At 39.5% G+C, this 21,278-nt stretch overlaps 1 protein-coding gene across 2 annotated transcripts in view; it reads right to left on the reverse strand.

Annotated features, from left to right (window-relative positions):
• ITGB6 (integrin subunit beta 6) overlaps positions 1–21,278 on the reverse strand; it is a 70,778-nt gene that overhangs the window by 17,286 nt on the left and 32,214 nt on the right. For both annotated transcript variants that reach the window (XM_031678441.2, XM_072961044.1), the window contains 5 exons: positions 17,049–17,138; positions 9,934–10,068; positions 9,300–9,717; positions 3,346–3,568; positions 733–830 (listed from right to left, as the gene is read on the reverse strand). In XM_031678441.2, coding sequence (XP_031534301.1) covers positions 733–830; positions 3,346–3,568; positions 9,300–9,717; positions 9,934–10,068; positions 17,049–17,138 — 964 coding nt within the window. The remainder of the gene's footprint in view (positions 1–732; positions 831–3,345; positions 3,569–9,299; positions 9,718–9,933; positions 10,069–17,048; positions 17,139–21,278) is intronic.

Below are 21,278 nucleotides of genomic sequence, written 5' to 3' on the forward strand. Positions count from 1 at the left end.
CCCCCAGATGGTCCCTTTGGGAGGAATCAGTCATCTGCTTTGTTTCAAAGTTCACAAATTATTTTTTTTAATGCCTCCCCAGTTAAAATAAAATCTACTTAAATATTTGAGATAATATTTTGCCATTAGAAAGAATCTGATTTTAAGGTATTCACCTCAAAAATGGCAGGTGAAAGCCAGTTAAAGGTAACAGGCCCTTCTTGTCATTTGGGGCTGAGGCAGCAGAGAATTAAGGATGATCATGTAACACCCATGTCTGAAAAGTTGGGAGTAAAGCATGAGGAGGGGAAGAGAGGGAAAATGGCCCCTAACCAGACACTGCCTGGTGTCAGAAAACCTGTACTGCACCTCAGCTTGTCCTATCTTGAAATAAGGCAATCAGATGACAGAGGACTATTTCAGCTTGGGGGTTAACATTTAGCTATTTCTTCAATTTTCTTCTCTTTTAACTCAAAAAAATAGAGCATTCTGGAGTTCTCTCCAATTGCATGTGGTAAGCAGAGATGAACTTGCCAACAGAGCTGAAGTCAAATAGAATAGTGATGACTTTAAATTGCTTGTATCCCAAACCATCAAGTCTTTAGCCTTCTGGAATGCGTTTACTCTTAAAAAGGAATGTGAGTGAACTAATGTCCTGGTACAAATGAGGCTGAACTCCTGAAAAGCCCTCCACAAGTTCTGCCTCTCCAAAACTACGCAAAGAGAAAAAAAGCAATTTAAGACAAGTAGCACCTTCTTCTTCATTGATGGTCACGCCAGCTAGTTTGCATTTGTCAACACATTCTTCTCGGGTCTGGCCATCCACAGACAAGTGGCATTCAATGCAGCTCCTGTGAACATTATTCAACAGAGTTGATCAGTTTGCGTTGGTGGAAAATAGCTATGCAGCTGGGATATTGCTTTAATGCTGCTGCTGTGGTTCTGTCTCCAGGAGTGTCTGAGAGAGGATGTTGTGTTTTGTTACTTTCAGAAAGACGGTTGGGTGACGTCCAAGTGGAAATGCTTTATTCTAAATTCCACTCAGTAATCAATGTTCCCTGAGCCAGCCTTGGTAATCGTTACCATCCTCATTCATCTATAATGATTATTTCTGACTGGTTAGTTTAAAAAAAATTCCCAACAACAAAAACTCAAATATTTTAGTATTTGACTTAGATTTATTTCCGTTATACATTTTCCTGGGAAGGGTTTAAGCTGCTAAAATATGACTAGAGATTAGACAAAGTATGAATTTCTTAACAGAAATGATCTGTATTTTAACAAGAATTCCAAGAATTCGTGTATGTCATGAATGAGTATTTTAAAGATTCACTTCTCTATAACTCTTTTGAATGAGTCCAAGCCTTGATAAGGGTATTTTCAAAAGCTAATGATTACAGCCTGGATCCTCATTAATGCCGGCTTTTTAATAAAAGATTGCTACTTAGAGAAAAGTGTATTTCTAAGAACATAGCCAAGGAATTAAGCTACTCTAATGATGTCTATACAGCAAAGTACATTTAGACACTGAGTTAATCCTGTGCTGAAAATCACTTTACAAACAGATTGTATTTGGAATAACCCAAAACAGCAAAAGTTTTTTTGCTGTGGGCACACATCATGCTGCCTCTCTCTTCCCCTGGCCAAGGAAAGATACACTCTTCTAAGTGCCAGAAACGTTCCCCACCCTCACCCACGCTTCGTCAAATCTCAGCCAGAACCACACTTCCTAAACTAAGCCTTCTTTAAGTCTTATCAGTTAGTTCCCTTGGAGTGGAAGCCTCTGAACTTCTCTGTAAGAAGGGCTTAGGGACAACACTCTATGTGGGAGTGGGGATAGAAGTCTTACCTGGAAGTGAAAGCACACTGTGTTTTTCTAGGCTGTCTATTTACTTGGAGTGGCTTTGCAGGGGGCTGCTGGAGATTGTGGAAGCACTTAAGACCTCTCCCCCTTTGTGCACCCCATTGATGGCTGTCCAAGCTATCTGGTAGCCTTATCCCTTGCCATAGAGTTCCACAGCACCCTCTCTATCCCCTATTTTCACTGTCAGCCCAGATATCAGTACAGTCACTTTTAAAATGTCTGTCTTTCCCAGTAGATGCTCAGCACCTGTGGCAGCAGAAGCTATAACTGCCTCAGTCAGTACTGCATGCCCATGGCCTAATCTGACCTCTGGCCTATGGCACATACTTAAAACTTATTTGATAAGTAAGTGCATAAATAAATAAATGGAAGAATGGACTCATCTCAGAATTAACAAACACCAAGGAAATCACTCTACCTGATTCTTCAAATTCAAACTACTCTGACTATTAATTTCATGTCTTATAAACCAGGTTTAAGATTGAATCACGTTCACAGAGAAGATAGAATAGGAAAATAATAGGATACCTTGAAAGGGCATTTCACATTAAATTCTACTCAAGTAAGTCTAACCCTGTGCCCACGTTTCCCTTGGCATGTGTCTGGGCAGAGTGAGAAAGAAGTTTTGACACCTGAATAGTGAGTAGCCACTGAGTGAGTATCGATAACATTGATTTTCTCACTTTGCTTACCTTGGAAATGCCAATGTCACCATTTGGGGTACTAGAGTTAACAAGAATATAAACTGCTTAAGCACGTTGGCTGCATAACACAGTATACCTGCAGTGTCAGAACAGCCATTTTGGAGATTTGCTTCACTTCGCCTGCAGATGTTGCCCTGCTGCCATTAAGAAGTTAGCTGCTAACCAAAGAAAGTTTTTTTAACTGAAAAATTTAATGTGGTGGTCTTGTTGTTGTTGTTGTTCACACGGTATAAAAGAAAGTGGAATTCACAATTGCTGTGTAGAATAACAACCAAAGAAAGGTGCCAAAGAGCATGAGTGGTAAAGAAGACACAAGGAATTGAAAGCCAAGATCATCTTTCTGCCTCTTTGCCTTTATGAGTTGATAGATAGAAATGAATCAGTCAGGTCAGGCTATAAACTTCTAGATAAGAATGAAGCTTGTCTGTTTCCCTTTAGAAAGCACTGAATGTGAGTGTTGTCAGTCTACCCCCAGGGCATTCCTGATGTGTGGCTGGTTTTGTACAGGAGAGGCTATCTGATGTTATCAGTGTGGGACATCAGCTCAGCTTCCCCATGCTAGGCTCTAGCAGAAATGTGACATTGTGGTCCTGGATAATCAGCACTGAGAGGCAAGTGGGAGACTGCTGTTCCGGGCCGCCGATCACAGGGGCCTTGCGGGTTTGTGTGTTTTGATGGATGCTTGGAGACTAAAGCCAGGAAAAGCAATCTGAGGTCTGAGCTTATAAAAATGTCATTATAACTTGGATCATCATGAAACCTACGGACAAAAAGGACTGAAGAAAGAGGAGACATTACCGTTTAGAATTACAGGGATCGCCGCAGGTGGGACAGCGTTCACAGGTCGGTCCTGAGGCTCCAGGGTTGGTGCACACACACCTGCCGCACACACAGTCCCCTCGCCCGCTGCAGAGCGCCCCGTCTTCAGAGATGCACGGGTCCGTGCTGGTTGTGCAGTTACAGTACTCGCCTGTCCAGCCGCTCCTGCACACGCACTCACCACAGTCACAGTCGCCGTTATCTGCAAAACAAAGCTCTGGGTTTCTCAGGGCTAAAACCACTTCCAGATCTTGGGGGCCACCTAATCTCTTAGCCTTTAAACGCCATCAAAGAAGTTGAAGAAAAAAAATGAGAAGAAAGTGAGTCGGGGGGGTAGGTAGTGTAGATACATTTTATGGAACATATTTTGCCAGCTGTGTAGATTTATTCATCCGGTCTCAAATGAAGACCAGATTGATTACCTGATGTTGTATCAAACAGAATTTGTAACTGGATGAAATGAGATAATCCAGAAGCCAATAATAGCTACTTGGTGTGTGTGTGTGAGATTATGGGTGTGTACACACAGTTGACCCTTGAACAACTCAGGGGTCTCACTTCCACCTCCAAAGTCCAAAATCTGAGAATAACTTTTGATTCCCCGAAACTTCACTGTTCATGGCTTACGGTTGACTGGAAGCCTTACTGATAATATAATCGATTAACACATATTTTGTATGTTATATGTATTATGTACTGTATACTTACAATAAACTGAGCCAGAGAAAATATTATTAAGAAAATCATAAGGAAGAGAAAATACACTTACAGTACTGTACTGTATTTATCAATACTGTAAGATTATGTCATCTGTTTACAAGATGAATCGTCTGTCAGTACATATCAGTATTGCCTTATATGATGCAAAACACTGCAGATGTTATACCTATTCCCTACACTACACATCAAAAAGGAAAAGACAGTGTGAAAAAGAAATTCATATGTATTTACAGGTAAACTAACTATTCATGCATTGATAATGAAGAAGCAAGATGATTGCTTCACAATAGCCTAGCCTATACACTAATGAGTGAATTGTTATAAAATTTTTATGGCATACAGTATTATAGTCATATACATAGTATTTTTTTTAAAAACCCACTTATTTGTGATGGCAGGCTGATATGCAGTTTTTCCAGTTATGAGAGAGGCATACAGTAATACAATGCTTTGAAAGCAAAGATATAAAACAGTAAGAAAACTGGGGTGGGAAGGGATAAACTGGGAGTTCGAGATTTGCAGATACTAACTAATATATATAAAATAGATAAACAAGTTCATACTGTATAGCACAGGGAACTATATTCAATATCTTGTAGTAACTTATGGTGAAAAAGAATATGAAAATGAATATATGTATTTTCATGTATGACTGAAGCATTATGTTGTATACCAGAAATTGACACAACTTCAACAAAAAATATATATATACACAAACCAGAGACAGGAAAATCAGTTAGGAGATTGTCCCAGCAGTAGAGGCAAGAAGATATGAGGACATGGACAGCATCAGTGGGAATGGAGAGGGAAGGGGATGAAATTCAGGGCAGGGGGTGCCAGGGTGTGAGTGCCCCAGGGTGGCAGGGGAAGGGAAGAGAGAGGATGGGATCCTCCCCAAGTGACCAGACTGGGCTACGGGCTGGATGGTGCAGCTTTCTGCTGCTCTGAAATGGAAGTAACTCATGCTGTGCTTTATCCCCAGTGCCTGGCACAGAGAGTGCAGCTTGGAGTGGGGAAGACGATGTGTTCATTTTTGGTTCTGTTGAGTTTGAGGGACCTGTGGGTGGTTGAATATGATATATGGACCTGGAGTTTGGGTTTTGGAATCCATGAGGGATAGGTGGCAGCTGAAGCTGCTGGGGCTCGGATCACCTAGGGAAAGCAGAAAAGAGTGAGAAAATCCCTGGAGAGCATTAGCATTAAAATATAATCAGAGACAGGGGTCCTTATGGATGAGACAGGGTAGGAGGGGTCCTGAAGAGCTGGCTACATACTAGTGTATGAAATACTGTAAAATGCTAAATAGAGGGTTTCAGAAAATGGGCTTCTGTGTTCTTCCATAATATTTTTGGGGTGTCTGTCATATGCAGGATCCTAAATTGGCATTTGATGTTCCAAACAAACAACACTTACTTACAAATTTCAAAACTAATACTTTTCTTCTGGAAGAGAAATGAGCACCAGGCATTGCCTCACAAGTTTTGCTTTTTCGGCAACATTCCAAAGGCACGTGGAAATGGTGGTGGGTTACTATGTAGCGTGTGAGTGTCCAGACATAGAGCCAGACTGTACAGGTTTGGAGCCTGGCCCCGGTACTTCTGTGCTGGGTGAAGTTGGGGAAATTACTCAACCTTTCTGTGCCTTGGTTTCCTCATTGTTAAGGAGGGATTATTAATGGGCCTACTTCATAGGATTGTTATGAAGATTACTTGAAATAATGTAGAACAGTGTTTGGAACAGTGCCTGGCCCATGAATAAACACTATGTAAATGTAAGTTATTACTATTACTCCTAAATACTGTCCAGTAAGAAGAGTTTAAAAGCAAAATTACCCACCAGTATTAAAACTCCTGTAATTATAGTGAAAACCAAACAGATGTAAAAGAAATTACAAGTGAGACAGGTTTCCATTTGTAGGAGACGCTGCCATGTTCACTGTAGAAAGGATTCTGGGTTTTATCTTGTAAACTTAGGTCTAGTAAGTGGTTACTTTTTTGTCATGACCTGGCCTTCATTGACATTTTAAATGAACAAGGGTTCCTCATACTTTTAAACTGTGGGATCTGTTTTGCAAATTGTCTTCAGGATCATGTCTTATTCATCCTTCTGTCTACCACTTTACCTTAACACTGTTTCTTTCCCCAAAGTGGATACTCCCTAAAAGATGACTGGCCAGCTGTGTGGATGGATCAACAAGATAACCTTAGGGAGATAACATTGTTGGATTCTGATTGCTCCTTGTGTGTGTGTACAGTAATTTAGTACATATTTTATATACATACACACACACACATACACACACACTAAAAAGACATACACTTCTCTAATGAAAGATGAGTTGAAATTTATCAGATCCATGACATTAAGACATATTCCAATGGCATTTCATAACCTGTTTAATTCGTAATTGAACTAATTAATTCAAAGCTAAGAATAGTTAGGTGGTTTAGGCCAAAACCATTTATTTAATTTTTCTATGTAAGCTATCCTTTAAACTACAATTGCTTTTTGTTTCTTCTTCAACAAAAGGGGAAACTTACTTTCATGATAAGGAGAGATTTTTATATTGAAGTTTATTCTGAAAAATTCATATGGTGTATAAATATTGTCAAATGAAATGTGCATGTCCAGAGGCTTTGAAAATGCCCAAGTGCTCTCACTGCACATAAGATTTACTTGGCAGAAATTTTAGAAAACCTTTCCAAGAGTGCCTTTCAGAATTTAGAAACCCTCCTTTCTGTGGGCTTTCCAGAACCATCAACCAGGTCACAAAAGTTGTTAACTGATATCCACAAACAACTAATTATCTGAAGTACCTGTTCATACAACAACAACAACAACAACAACAGCAAAACCTTCACAATGGCTTCATGTAGAAGCAAGATGATAACCAATGATCAAGAAAAATGGATCAGGCTCTTTTTACAGGGCTAGAGCTTCCTGGAATGCCATTGACTGATAACTGTAAGGGCACAATGGCAGGAAGTTTTTTCTGTAATGCCATCTGCCTGTTAGAATTTTCAGTCAAAATTTAAAAGACTAATGGAATTTGGGCAAGGGAAAAATATCAATGGAGCCCTGTATCTGTGAGCATTTATAGATGGATGGAAGGAGGTGCAAGAAAAGAACATGGTGACAATAGCTCTTCAGGGAAGCTGCACACTGCAGAGTATATTAGTTGTAAAATAAGTGAGAGTTACCCAAGAAGTGATGCTGTAGCACAGTCAGCCTTGGTTGCAAACAACAGCAAGTGTGTTCACAAGGCCAGATACAATTTTATCCTCCTACTAAGCGCAATGCCAGGCACATAGTGAGTGCTCCATTACTCTCTGCTGAATGACTCTACTTTTATTATACCCTTTAAAAGAGAAAGTTACTAATAACAGAGTAACATCCTTTGAGATGTTACTAAACACAAAATAGCTTTTGAGAAACAGTCATGGTTGACGATCGGGAAATACCCCAATGTATGAAGGAAATGGGCATTGGTGAAGTTTTCTGAGTCCAGCTGAAGAAATAATTGTACTTTCTAAATAGAATTTCTTTAGCAATCACCGAATCTGATACAAAGAGAGGCACTATTGTCAGGCCCATCTGAACTACAACGCACAGATCAAGTCAACTCCTTTTGAGCTCATGCTTTCACATGCATGAGACAAAATAAAGTGAAAGGCCATCAAGAAACCAGAAGAACTGTGTTGCTGAACACAGCCCACCAATTTACACAGCCTTAGATCTCTTTGACCTCAGATTTAAAGGGCAATGTATAGGTGGGGTCAGTATTGCTGCTATCTTGTATTCAATTACACTTAGGATTTTTTTTTTTTGAAAGGCAACTGCGAATGTCTTGAGCACATATTTCATTACAGATTTCTATTAGAAATGCAATCTGGGGTTCTGCTGAATATCTGTTTTCTAAGGCTTGGTGACGGCATCTGGTTTCAGACTGTCCTGTCTGCCTCCTGTGAAAAGAGGAGCAATGTGGTTTGGAAACACATCCATGCGAGAAGGAAATACACCTTTGAATGAAAGGGGAGAGAAATGTGTCTCAATCTGGACAGACCCTAAACTTTTCACTTTCTTTGGGGGAAGAAAGAAGGCAGCCTCAGAGGAATCTATTGGCAGCAACAGCCTCAGCGAAGCAATGAAACGGAGGTGCACTTCTAAGGGAATCAAATGACTTTTCAAAGAGCTTGGGATTCTTTGAGGCTTCCTTTCTCGGGTCTTTCCCCCTGAAAATCAGTCTCTTTTATATGTTCCTGACACTGTGGTTTGAAAACATAACTTGCTTAGTTTTCTCTAAAGATAATGGCTTTCTGTTTTGAAAAGCTGTCTGCTCACACATAGCGAAAAAGGAAGACATGAGGTCTTGGTTTCAGCTGTCAGTTAATAGTTCAACTGTAACACAAATCTGTATCATTTTAAAGTATATTAACACATTTGTAATTCTTGTCTGACTAGACTGTCCTTAAATATATATGTATATCTCTTAGGATGATTTTATAATAGTCATTTTATATGTAATATATTCTTAAACTATAGTGATTTTATATCTGCAAAGGATATTAAAACATAAATCTTTCTGCTATTTAAAATTTTTCCCAATTTCAAAAAATTTCAAGCGATTTTTCATTTCTACCCTTTCCATATATGTCCTTATTCGTCTTTATTATACCTGGCATCTAACCTAGTACCTGTCACATAACAGGTGTTTAATAAATACGTATGGGATGAATGAAGTTCCTGAAAGTCCATCTGGTATTTCTGTGTTCCTTGTCCTTTGCAGTACGCTCCTTAAGCAGCCTAGCTTTTTATCTTTCCAAAGTAATAGGCATTTAAGAGTTGGATCAGATACCAGGGGCCTGATCCAGAAAAGTCTGGAAGATAATGGAGTTCTGGTTACATGCAGTTTTGTGGAGTCTGGGTAATAACCAAAGGCAAAGCATTTTCATCTTTTACCTACTTGCTCTTAGGAAAATAATAATAGAGATGTAAGTTCAGCTGGCAGAGATCTCCCCTCTAAGGGATGTCAGAGCCAGAAAAAATACAAGAGAAGATTAGTTACCTTAGGTCTAAAGGTGAACCCACTCAGCTGATCAGCTCATTTATTGAGCACCTACTGTGCCCAGGTAATTGTGGAAGGCACAAAGGAAGCACAGCCCTCCTTGATACCCGCACAGTCGCAGTGTAAGGTGAATCTGGACATCGCTTACCTCCACAGAGCAGCCCTTTGTGTCTCACGCAGGAGAAATTGTCACACTGGCAGTAAGGCCCATAAATGTTTCCATAGGGAGACAAGTGGCAGATGCACTGCCCACAGTAGCAGTCCCCTCTTCCGCTGCACGAGGGATGTTCCGGGGCCTCCCTGCAGGAGTCTGTGCTCAGAGTGTCCTCCCCACACTCGCAGTGAGGACCCATGTGGCCGGGGTTGCAGACACACACCCCACACTGGAAGGCGCCGTTCCCGTTGTTGCATCTGGAGCTGTTCACTTCCACTTCCTTCTGACAGTCACAGCTGCATTCCGGACTGACAAGTATTTCTAGGGCATCCCCCAGCCCCACGGGTTTTATGATAATGTTCCTGCTTCTTCTCTCACAGTTTGGTATACTCACGGTCACATTGAATGAAGCCTGGAAAAGAAAATACTAATTATCTTCTTCCAGCCACCAAAATGCCTAGGAGGAAACAAAGCTGTGTGGGGATCAGGTTTGCCAAAAGCATCTATTAGAGAATCTTTGAAAATCGCTTTTGAAATTCTTGAAAGAAGTCCAACTTCAGTGTACCAAGGTAACTTTGGACTGATGACCTGAACGTTTTTTCAGATGATCTATTGGCCATCTACTTACTGTGTCTCCCACCTTCATGTGCGAGCATTTCTTTTGGTGTGGAACGGGGGTGCTGTTGTTGCAGATGGCTGTGAATGACAGGTTGAGTCCTTCTGTGTCTCCTAACACTTCCAGCTCCACCTCGGACCGCAGTTCCTTCATAAAGACATAAAGAGTTGAACGAAGTCACAACCAAAAAATAGAACCAGAAAAGAAGAATCTGTGATTCATGTTCATTAAACAACAAATGAATAAAATTAAATTGGGTCTAAAAGAAATTCACCATATCACCAATCAAGCAGGAAGGCAAGCAATACACACACACACTTCACTGTATTTTATCGAATCTAAGACGCCATCAATGATAAGAGACACCATTATTTTATGACAATTAAGCTATGACAGAATACCTCAAGTTTGTTTTGCACAACATATGAATCAATCCCATCAGTCTATCATTGCTTTAAAAACTATTTTATCCATTCTGAGGGTTTGGCAAACTTCTCCATTCCTGAATTGCATTGCTTGGCACATTAAAGACAATTCTTTTGCTGGCATCTCAGTAAATAAATGTATAACAGTTTCCTTTATTTGTATCTTAAGTACCATCATTTTTGGGTCCCATAAAGCAGCTGGTTGTTGCTTTGTAAGGAATTCAGAATTGAGTCATTCCTCCAACAATGAATATCTGTTTCACTGATGTCAGTATTTGCTTCCCTATTGTTCTATTTGGGTATACTTCTGCATATACAATAGCTTTCCATTTCAATACCGAATCCTAGTACAAACTTGGAAGATATTTAAAAATGGCAGTTATACTCAACACTTACAATACCAACTGTACACTTAGTGAACTGAAGTGCCAATAACATACACAGTTACTGCCAAGTTTATACATGTTCAGGCAGTGAAATCTACATCATGACTTCACTCTACTGAAAGCATCAGTAAGACATGATTAATTATAAAATGTATCCCAATTTTAGAGATGTTAAAATGTGGGAGAAACTGTGCCTTGAAATCAATGCTGGAATTTATAGAGTCCCTATCGTACATTCAGTATAGAGCTAGATCTGGGGGAATGAGTACAAGGCTGGATTTCTGCCCTCAAGTTGATCACCTTCCTGGGAAAAGCCAAGATGGAACCAAGTAAAGCATTTAACATACAATGTCAGTTAATATACCATTAAATTAGAAAAAAAAGTGTAATACATAAGGGTTTGAGAGAGTTCAGAAAAGAGGGTGGTCAGTGAAGGCAGAAGTATTAGAAGACAGTCCTTAGGGGCTGGTTTGGATTGAGATGTGTGGAGTGAATGACAGTGATATTTTAGGAGAGGGGACTAGCAGAGAGAAAGCCCAGTGCCAGGAGTGGTATAGAGCGGAGATAAGAGGGGCTCAGACCAAGCCTGCACCCCTACTGTCCTGAGAGACACAAGGCAACAAAGAGCCCCGAGGCTGGCAGAGATGAGTTCAGACCTGTGGGAAACATTTCCTGAAGCTTTTAAGCAGGTGCCCAATTGACTAGAAAACACAGCTGCGGGAAGGTGGTCTGGAAGGCTTGTGCAGGATAGGCTAGAAGTGGGGGTAGGAAGATGAATCAAGGAACAGGTGTGTTGCTGCATTCTCCCTGGCCCGAGGCGTGAGGATCAGGGACTAGGGGGTGGGGCTGGTGTACACAATGAAGGTGGAAGAGAGGAAGACTTGGTCTGGGGGCACGTGGGGTGTGGCAGAGGGGGAGGTGAAGGCAATGTTTTCCAGGAGGAAGAATGTTAAGGAAAGAGGAAGGAAGAGCTGTCTGTCTGGGCAAAAGCTAATGTTATTCTTCAGACTTTCTTCTCCTCTTTCTTTTAGCAAAGAAAAGTCTGTATTTGGGGGACAAAGCCAAATTACTTTTTAAAAAACAGAATAAAAACAAACTGTAAAATATTATGAATTAATTTACACTTCATCTAAAAGGATTTAAGTCCCTATACCCGTTTCCTTAATAGAATTTTAAAGGCATATTCAGCTTCTCATTTTCCTGAAATACGATTTTGTCAACTGCATGGTAAGATGACCCTGCCTTCCTCCTACTTCTAAGTTGCTGACTGTAAATTCTAAGTCACTTCTCTTCCCTGCCTTTTAATTTGCCCTTCTTCCGTAGATGGACACAGATCCACTTTTCAGAATGTGGTCTTCATCAGAGATGGAAGTGTCATTTCTCAGTCCTGAAGATGATGCCTAACATGTCTTAAGAGTTCAAATTCTGCCAATTTAGCATTAGAATTTACTCTTTAAAACTGTTTTATTGCAAGTAGTTACATTATCAGTTTATTCATTCAGAAAATACTTCCTGGGTGTCCATTTTGTACTAGACACTGTTCTGGGTGCTTGGGAAACAAAAACCACTAAAATGGCTGAGCCCTTGACTGAGTTTACATTCCAGTGTGGGAACACAGAGAGGAAACCACATAATAAATATGAAAATTACATAGCACCCAGAAGGTGATGAATGCTATGGAAAAAAGTTAAGGTGGAATAATGAAGATTAAGAGATTGTGGGCAGGGGGTACAGGCTGCAATTCTTAAAAAGTAGAGTGGGATTCATTAAGAAGGTGACATTTCAAGAAAGTGAGGGGAAATTAGCCATGCTGGTATGTGTGAAAAGAGTGTAGCCCTAGGGCAGGACCATGTCTGGCTGGCATTTTCTGGGAACAGAACAGCAAGAAGGGCAGGGTTGCTGTACTGAAGCAGAGAGAGTTAGAGGAGAGTAACAGGGGTGAAGTCAGAGGTAACAGGCTGGAGGGGAACAGATCTGGTAGGGTCCCAGTAGGCCATTATAAAGAATTTGGCTTTTATCATCAAAAAGTCTACAAATAATAAGTGCTGGAGAGAGTGTGGAGAAAAGGGAACACTTCTACACTGTTGGTGAGAATGTAAAGTGGTGCAGCCACTATGGAGGACAGTATGGAGGTTCCTTAAAAAACTAAAAATAGACTTACCTTATGATCCAACAATCCTACTCTTGGGCATATATCCAGAAAAGATGAAAACTAATTTGAAAATACACATGCACCCCAGTGTACATAGAAACACTATTTACAATAGCCAAGACATGGGAGCAACTTAAATGTCCATCAACAGATGATTGGATAAAGAAGATGTGGTGTGTGTGTGTGTGTGTGTGTGTGTATACTACTCAGCCTTAAAAAGCCTAAAATAATGCCACTTGTATCAACATGGATGAATCTAGAAATGATCATACTGAGTGAAGTCAGACAGAGAAAGACAAATATATGAAATCACTTATATGTGGAATCTAAAAACATAATGCGAAGGAACTTATTTACAAAAACAGGAATAGACTCAGACATAGAAAACACACTTGGTTACCAAACGGGAAGAGGGGGGGATAAATTACAAGCATGGGATTGACAGGTACACTCTAAAATGTATTAAATAGATAAGCAACAAGGATTTATTGTATAACACAGGGAACTATATTCAATATCATGTACTATCCAATGATGGAAAAGAATCTGAAAAAATATATATACATATATCTCAATCACTTTGCTTACACCTGAAACTAGTACAATATTGTAAATCAACTATACTTCAATTAAAAAAAAGAATTCGGTTTTTACTCTACATAAATTGAGAAAAAACTAGGACTATTTACAAAAGAGTGATAGGAGTTGACAATATTTTTAAAGAAAATTCTAGCTGTTTTGTTGAATACAGAACATAGGAAAAACAGCACTTAGGAGGCTTTTTCAATAATTCAGTGAATGAAGATGGTGGCTCCAACTAACATGAGGACATTGGAGGCAGTGACTAGATCAAATTCTAAATAAATTTGAGAACACAGCCAATAAAATTTTCTGATGGACTAAATGTACAGTGTAAGAGAAAAAGGAGAGTCAAGGATCATTCCAAGCTTTTTGGCCAAGCAAATGAAGGATGGAATTACCGTCAGTTGAGAAGCAAAAAACTATTGGCAAAGTATGTTTGGGAGAGTCCAGGTTATTCTCCTGAATTGCCACCTAACACATCAACCAACTCCTAGATAGCTCCACTTGAATGTCTGCTAGAGAAATATAATATGGTTGCTGGGCAGCACCGAGGGTCTGCTTGAGGTCCATGATCATGAATTTAAAGTGAGAGCAGGTAGCATAATTGTATGTTTTTCCCATTCCCATTCAGCTTTGCAGAGTGAGTGGACAATTGAATTTTAACAGAACCACTGTTGGCCAACAACCTCAAAGGACTGACAAGGTGAAGGGGAGTTGACAGTGTGTCTAAGGAGTGGCCACAATGATTGAATGTAAGCTGGGGGGCCAGGTGAGAGAGGACATCAAGGGGATGAGGAGCTGTAAAGAGGGGGTAGGGTCAATTAACTGGAGATCTTGATGAGTTGGAAGAAATATTAGAGGAACTAGCAGGAGTGAGCTGAAAAAATTGGAAGTGGTGATCAGAGAATGGATTGCACGCAATTGAGATTATGAAGGAGTTTATTGGCAATGATAAGGTTTAAGGTATGACAAGAGAGTGAAGGTATGAGAAGGTAATTAAGTGGGAAGGGAACAAGATCATTTTAGAAGCAGAGTTCAAGAAACTGAGAGAGGCTAGGATATGGGAAGGATACACACACACACACACACACACACACACACACACTCTTAGGCTGAAATCATCCAGAATTAAGACAGGAGCGGTGTTGGAGTCAATGGCACAGTGAACTAAATGAGAAAAGAGGGATATGACCTGAAAGGCTATAGATGACAGCAATTAGGAGTAGTGGATGACATAATCTAACTCGAATGAAGGAAATCTCAGCATCGATATAATTAGAGTATCATATTGCAAATTTCACCAGAAATATTTTAATGTGAATGAAAAGGACATCACTGTTTGTTTGTATATTTCATCATATCATTCATTCATTTATTGAGTATCTACTATGAACCAGGCAAAACAAAACAAAATAAGTCACTTCCCTTCTGGAGAGTAAATGTCAGTAGAAGAGCTTACCCTTGGGAGCACTGATATTTCAGCAACTTTTATTATATGGTTAAGGAAGGAAGGAAATTAGTGACTGATGTCCAGATAAACACACTTCCAGTATTTAACTTTTTTTTAAATGTCAATATGGCGCTGTAAAATACTGAGCTGAAGTTTGTAGTCACTAATTATAAACACAAATTGTTTGCCTCTGTCCCACTGTAAGTCAGAAGCATTTTGTATTTTCTCTCAATATAGTCTCTTTCCTTCTCTCTTTTTATTTATATATACTTATATATATATATATATTTATTTTTATATTTATATAAAAATATCCAGTCTATGGATATTTCAAAGTCCTTTTAGGATACATTTAAAAATAACAGAATAGAAAACTAATTTGAACTAGTTCCAAGATCTGTTGCATATCTCACCCAGTGACTCACAGAGTTTCAATAACTCCTTTGATAAAAGGAGAATAAACATTTCATATTTTTGAGACAGTAAAATAAAGACACAAGATTCACTTCAAATGTTTGATGCCTTGATTTCAACTACTCTGTAAATTATATGAATGATTTGGGGCCATAAAGTGAGAGGTAAACTCTGAAAGAACAAGTGGGGGCACAAACAGGGCTGGTCAGACAGGAGGTGGCATTATTTTTGACAATTCACTGTTTTCTAATTTGCTTAATTTCTTTGAAGATGTTAGTGGCCAGCACTTTTGACAATACGGAGTTAAAGAAAATTGAGTGTGTTCTAATTCAGTGAAGATTTGCCATGTGATTTTACTTGATTCTACATACTAAAATTTTACTGCATAAGAGGGAGGAAGGTTTTTATAGTATTTTGTTGACAAGCTTTCCTGTCTGGACAAATTTCAAGCATGAAGTAGTGTGGTGATTAATTTTTGATGTAAGCTAAGAAAACTGAAGTTTCTGAAGATGTGAGTGAAAGAAACCCTCATCCTATAATTTTAATGGACCACCTGTATTTTATTATTTGAGGAAATGTATTTGAGCAAAAACAACTTGCTTTTGGCTGTTAAGGTGAGTTTCAGAATTGGTGGGGTGATGTCAAAATCACTGGGGAGGTTTTTGCAAAATATGTAGCTCTTCCTTCCCTTAAAGTTCTCCTAAGACATCTGTAAGAGGAATCTGGACACACATATTTTTAAAAAGCCTCCCAGAAGATTCTGAAATGTCAAGGAACACTGCTTCAGTTTATACTAAGTACCAGCATATAGTGCATATGGTCATTTATTTGTAATTTTAAAACATCAAAAATTAGAATTTCATTCACGTATTATGTAACTGCTGTTTAGAGCAACTGTTAGAGCTTTATTGCTTTTTAAAAATGTATTTGTTCATTCCTGTCCTAATTAGAGCTTCATCTTCATCTTTGTGTGTATGTGTGTGTAGGTGTGTGGGTACTCTTTCCTTTTTAAGTAAAAGCAAAGTGGGGGGGTGATAATGATATTTAGGAACCAAATGTTTTTTTAAAGTTGGCAACTACCAACCGTTGATTGAGTTACGAAATGAAAATAAAGAAAACGTAGCAACCCAGTAGGTATGTATCTTAAGGAAAAATTCTCTCCTCAGGCACTAATTTACAAAGTCAGGCCAAAAAAAAAAAATTGACATAAAACCAATGGAAAATTTCCCTGGTTCCCAAAGCAGAGACTCTACAAAGTGTTCCTGGTGTGCTTTGGTGTTTTTCCCTTGAGGTATGATGTAGTCTCATTAAGCCTGTGGAGTTAGTTCTCATAGCTCTGTTACTCATTGGCAATTTAAACCACTTTTTTTCAGGCAGAGAAGTGTGGAGCTGAATTGTATGACTCATGAAGCCTTTTCAGTAGAATTAAAATTTTGCAGGTGACAGCACTGCTGTGGGTTATTGCTGTTCAAAACAACCTCAACTTTATGATCAGGTTTATGATTTTTCTACCTTCTGCCCCACCTTCTAGGAAGAATATCTGCAAATAAAGTGAACGAAATTTATGTTTTGGCTACATTAATGCAGAGAGATTTTCTTTGGATAAGCACTGCCTCTACCAAAAAAAAAGAAGAGCACATTTAATTGCCTAAAACATATCTTAGTTTTTAAACACCAAAAAATGCAAAAAAAAAAAAGTCAACTGTAAAATACCATACTTCATAAGCCGAGATGATCAGCTGGAGAATGTTTCCTGAGTCCTTCTGAAGTACTCCTACTGTAGCTCCAGGAATGAGTTTTGCGTAATTCTGTAAACAAATGAGAGTAAGTCAATCTTTGCTCACTTGTAATTGAGAAGCATTAAAGGTGGGGTTCAACCTGCTGGATGAGATGGCCTCTGTTTAAGTGGCCAGGAGAAACAGGCTCCTGATAATAAACGGGTGTTTCTCCTGAAATTGTAGCTCGGCCTTGTGCTGCTTCCTGCGCTTAAGTGGGAAATGAAATGGTCAGAGTCACCGCTGGAGAAATCTAGTGTCTGTGGTTGCCTTAGTCTAGGGCTGTCATTTATATCATGACCGGAGTCAAGTCTCAAATAGAAATAACACTTAGATAACATCTTCCAGTCATGGAACATCCTTTGTCCAAAAGTTCTGAGCATACCACTAGGAACGGTCTTTTATCTTTTGTGGCATTGCAGAAACCAAGGTTTGGTGCACGGAAGTCCCTAACTGTCATCAGGTCACCCTACAAGTCATTCAGTCCAGAGATCTTGTCAGTCAGTTGCTTGGTGAAGCAAAGGAGTGAATTGTTTGGATGCTTGCCGTCAACTCCCCTTTTCCTAGTGGTAATGACTACTCTTTTAGGAATGTCAGCATGGTACTGGCGTTGATTGGAATCACTCCCCACTCATTACAATTGACTGAATCAGAGCCTAGTTCTGAACCATCTGCATTCTCCCCCTACACTCCTTCCCCTGAGATGTTGTTCCCATCAGAGAAGAACTCACAGTATTAGTCCATCCCTTCAGGTATCAAACATGGCCAAGGAGTGAAGCATTGCAAAGAAGGCAATTTTCTAGACAGCTGAAAATTAGCCCTTCCTTAAGTTTTATGTTTTAAAACTTTATTTTCAAACAAGAACTCTTCTAAAGTGTATAGTACACACACATTCTTGTCTTCTGAAATAAAGACATTCAAGCATAACGACTTATTTTTTGAAGAAGTAGTCACACTTACCAATATTAACTATAACTCTATACTCATCAAATCTTCTAAAATCTACAGATAGATCACACCCATACCAAATGAACCCCAACTGCTATGCTTTTGTTTTATTTGTTTTTAAAATAGTTTCTATCTTCTCCCTGTTAAGCTGTAAGGTATCATTTGCCTATCAGTTCACTCATGTGTTCATTTCTTGTTGCATTCAGCAACATCTATTAAGCAGGCTTCATGTGCTGTGCTACATCAGGAGGAGACAATCACTTGTTTTGTCAGCGGTGCTCGTCTAAGTTGCTGTGTGTTGTGAAATCAGATGACTGAATTTATTACAATTGTAGATAAAAGAAAGAGAAGTAAGCCTTGAGTGAAGAATTTAGGGTATCTCCTATAGTTCAAACATAATGATATCCCATCTTATTCCAAAGAAGATTGAAGTAGTTTAGAAATGCACAAAACTAAATTAGAATTCATTATAATCATGACACTAAGTCAGTCAGTCAGGACAAGGGGAACCAAACAGAGGAACAAATGAAGCCAGGGTGATGTTGGAACACCAACATGTTCTGGGTGGTCCCGGGCACTTGTTAGAAGTGGGTACCTGGGCTAACTCCAAACCTTCTACACCTCTTACATGGAAAAATGGACTTTGGTTTTAATTTTGGGGCTTTGTGAAGTTCTACTTGTAATGTTTCACTGTCATGATTGTGTGTAATTTTGAAGTTGACGCAAATCTGAACTCTTAAAAAAGGGTCACTTGTCTGTTTGCCTTGACACTGTCTCTTATTATCGAAGGGGCTGTGGTAGTAATTTGGGTAGCATTCCTCCCATTACTGTGTGCCTTGTCCCCCATCACTGTTGAAGGTGAGTTCCCCTCTGTTTCCCTGAGTCAGGTAGAACTTGTCAAACACAAGGAAGGCACCGGTTCATAGACTTACTTTTTCAAATAAACACACGTCAAAAGGGCCATGAAGCATGAGACCTGTGGTTAACAGCAAATACCTAAATGGGAACTTGAATTTCACTCAGTGGAGCTGGAATGTGTGTAAATTCAACTGGTCCCAGAAGAGAAGGCGGAGGGAACGTTTAGTGCTTGACAAAGAAAGGTTTAGATGCTTTTGAGAAAGAATTTCATGGCCCTTAGCTTTGCATGAAACTGCTATCCTTGAAAAATGTCTTGGTACCCTCAAGGCCGAGATATAACGGGTATTTGCCAGAAGCAGTAGTTCAAGTGGCCTCCAGATTTTGGGTTAATTCTTGGTTAACAAAGCCAAATCCATCTACTTCCTAAAGCGTAATTACGATCCTGAATGTGGTATGACATTTGGCATTTGGCTATTAGGACAAGTGGTTTAACATTAATCACATTTGCTGATTGCCACTAGAGCGAGGGTATAAAGGAGCTGGCAGCCAGCAGCAGTACCCAGGGATAGCACTGATCATTGTGGAGATGAAGACTATTAATTAATTTCTGGATGCTGATTCCCCCCCAAAGCATTGCAAATAACTGACTGAAAACATGGACAATTTGGCGTCCTGATCTAACACTGTAAAAAATTATACTTTAAATCTTGCAGTATTATGATTACTGTGAATATCATATGTCAAATGCCTTTCTTTCATTAAAGCCCTAAAGTGCTATTATAAATTGTCCTGATTAAACATGTTTAATGTTAGAAAAAGGATGATTTTGCATGCCTGAATGTGATAAATTATAGCAGTGTGACTGTAAAAGAGAATTCTTGGCTATTAGCAATGGTGAACTCTGAAAACGCGATGCTGCATGAGCTGCTTAGAGATGTAAACTCCTATGCTCGGGCTTGAATTTCTTGTGCTTGATTCCCTGTTATCTGTCCATGGATTATCCTAATTATGGACTTTCTCCCTTCCTCCCCACCATGCCACCCAGGAGTTCCTGAGGTTGCTTTTCTCACTCATGTTTGCAAGGTTGGCTTTTTCTGCTTGCCTTAGTTCTTTTTTAAACTTCTTTCATCAAGCCCTATTTTTTTTTTAATTGAAGAATAGTTGATTTACACTGTTGTGTTAGTTTCTGGTGTGCAGTACAGTGATTCAGTTATATATGTATTTTTTTCTTGGTTATTATTGGTTATTATAAGCTGTTGAATACAGTTCCTGGTGCTATACAGTAGGAACTTTTTGTTTATTTATTTTGTATATAGTAGTTAGTATCTGCAAATCCCAAACTCCTAATTTATCCCTTCCCAACTCCCTCCCTTTGGTAGCTACAAGTTTGTTTTCTATGTCTGTGAGTTGGTTTCTGGTTTGTAAATAAGTTCATTTGTGTCATTTTTTTAGATTCCACATATAGTGAAATTATAGGATATTTATGTTTCTCTGTTGGATTTCACTTAATATGATAATCTCTAGGTCCATCCGCGTTGCTGCACGTGGCTTTATTTCATTCCTTTTTATGGTCGAGTAATATTCCATTGTATATGTATATCAATTTTTCTTTATCCAATCATCTGTCAATGGACATTTAGGGTTGCTTCCATGTCTTGACTATTGTAAATAGCCATCGAGCCCTATTTTTTTGTTCATTCTGCCCCAATCTCAAAAAAAGATTTCTTATTTGTCCAGCAGTCTGCATTTGCTCTCTGGAAGTCTCTTGTTTGTCCAGGGTAGAGAATAAGAAATGGGGGAGGGGGGTCATTTAGTGGGCAGGCGTCAACGGCTTTAGAGGAAAGTGCCTGAATTCACACCTGCACACTCTGGGCTCGTCTCCAAGTGTATCTCTAAATTCGGGGCCTCGGGGTTTCTGGCTGCCAGAACCAGCCATCAGATGTGCAGTCCTGCTTGGCTGTGGGCAGAGGAACCACAGACACACACCTGCCACCCCAGCTAGGCTGCTGGTTGTTTTTCTCTTCAGAGAGACTCAGGCTAAGGACCTTGGCAGACCCTTGGCTGCCTTTGGTGCTATCTTGCTATTCTAACACACAGAAGAGATGGCTACTGATATGGCCTTCATTCCTGCTGTGACTGCACTTGGGTCACCTTCAGATTCAGAGCCTGGCTATGTCCTGTGATACAGTGTTTTATTAGCTGACTCCTGGCTGGGCATCATGATTGGGTTTTTGCCTTGGATGGTGACTCTCCTGGACCCTTATGTCCTACTCTTGTGACCTTTCTGCTGTATTCTCATGGACCCCTCACCACCTCAGAGTCATCAGCCACCATTTTATACAGACCACACCGCCCATTGTCCTCATC

The sequence above is a fragment of the Vicugna pacos genome, chromosome 5 (assembly GCF_048564905.1).
Source record: "Vicugna pacos chromosome 5, VicPac4, whole genome shotgun sequence".
Classification (NCBI taxonomy): Eukaryota; Metazoa; Chordata; class Mammalia; order Artiodactyla; family Camelidae; genus Vicugna; species Vicugna pacos.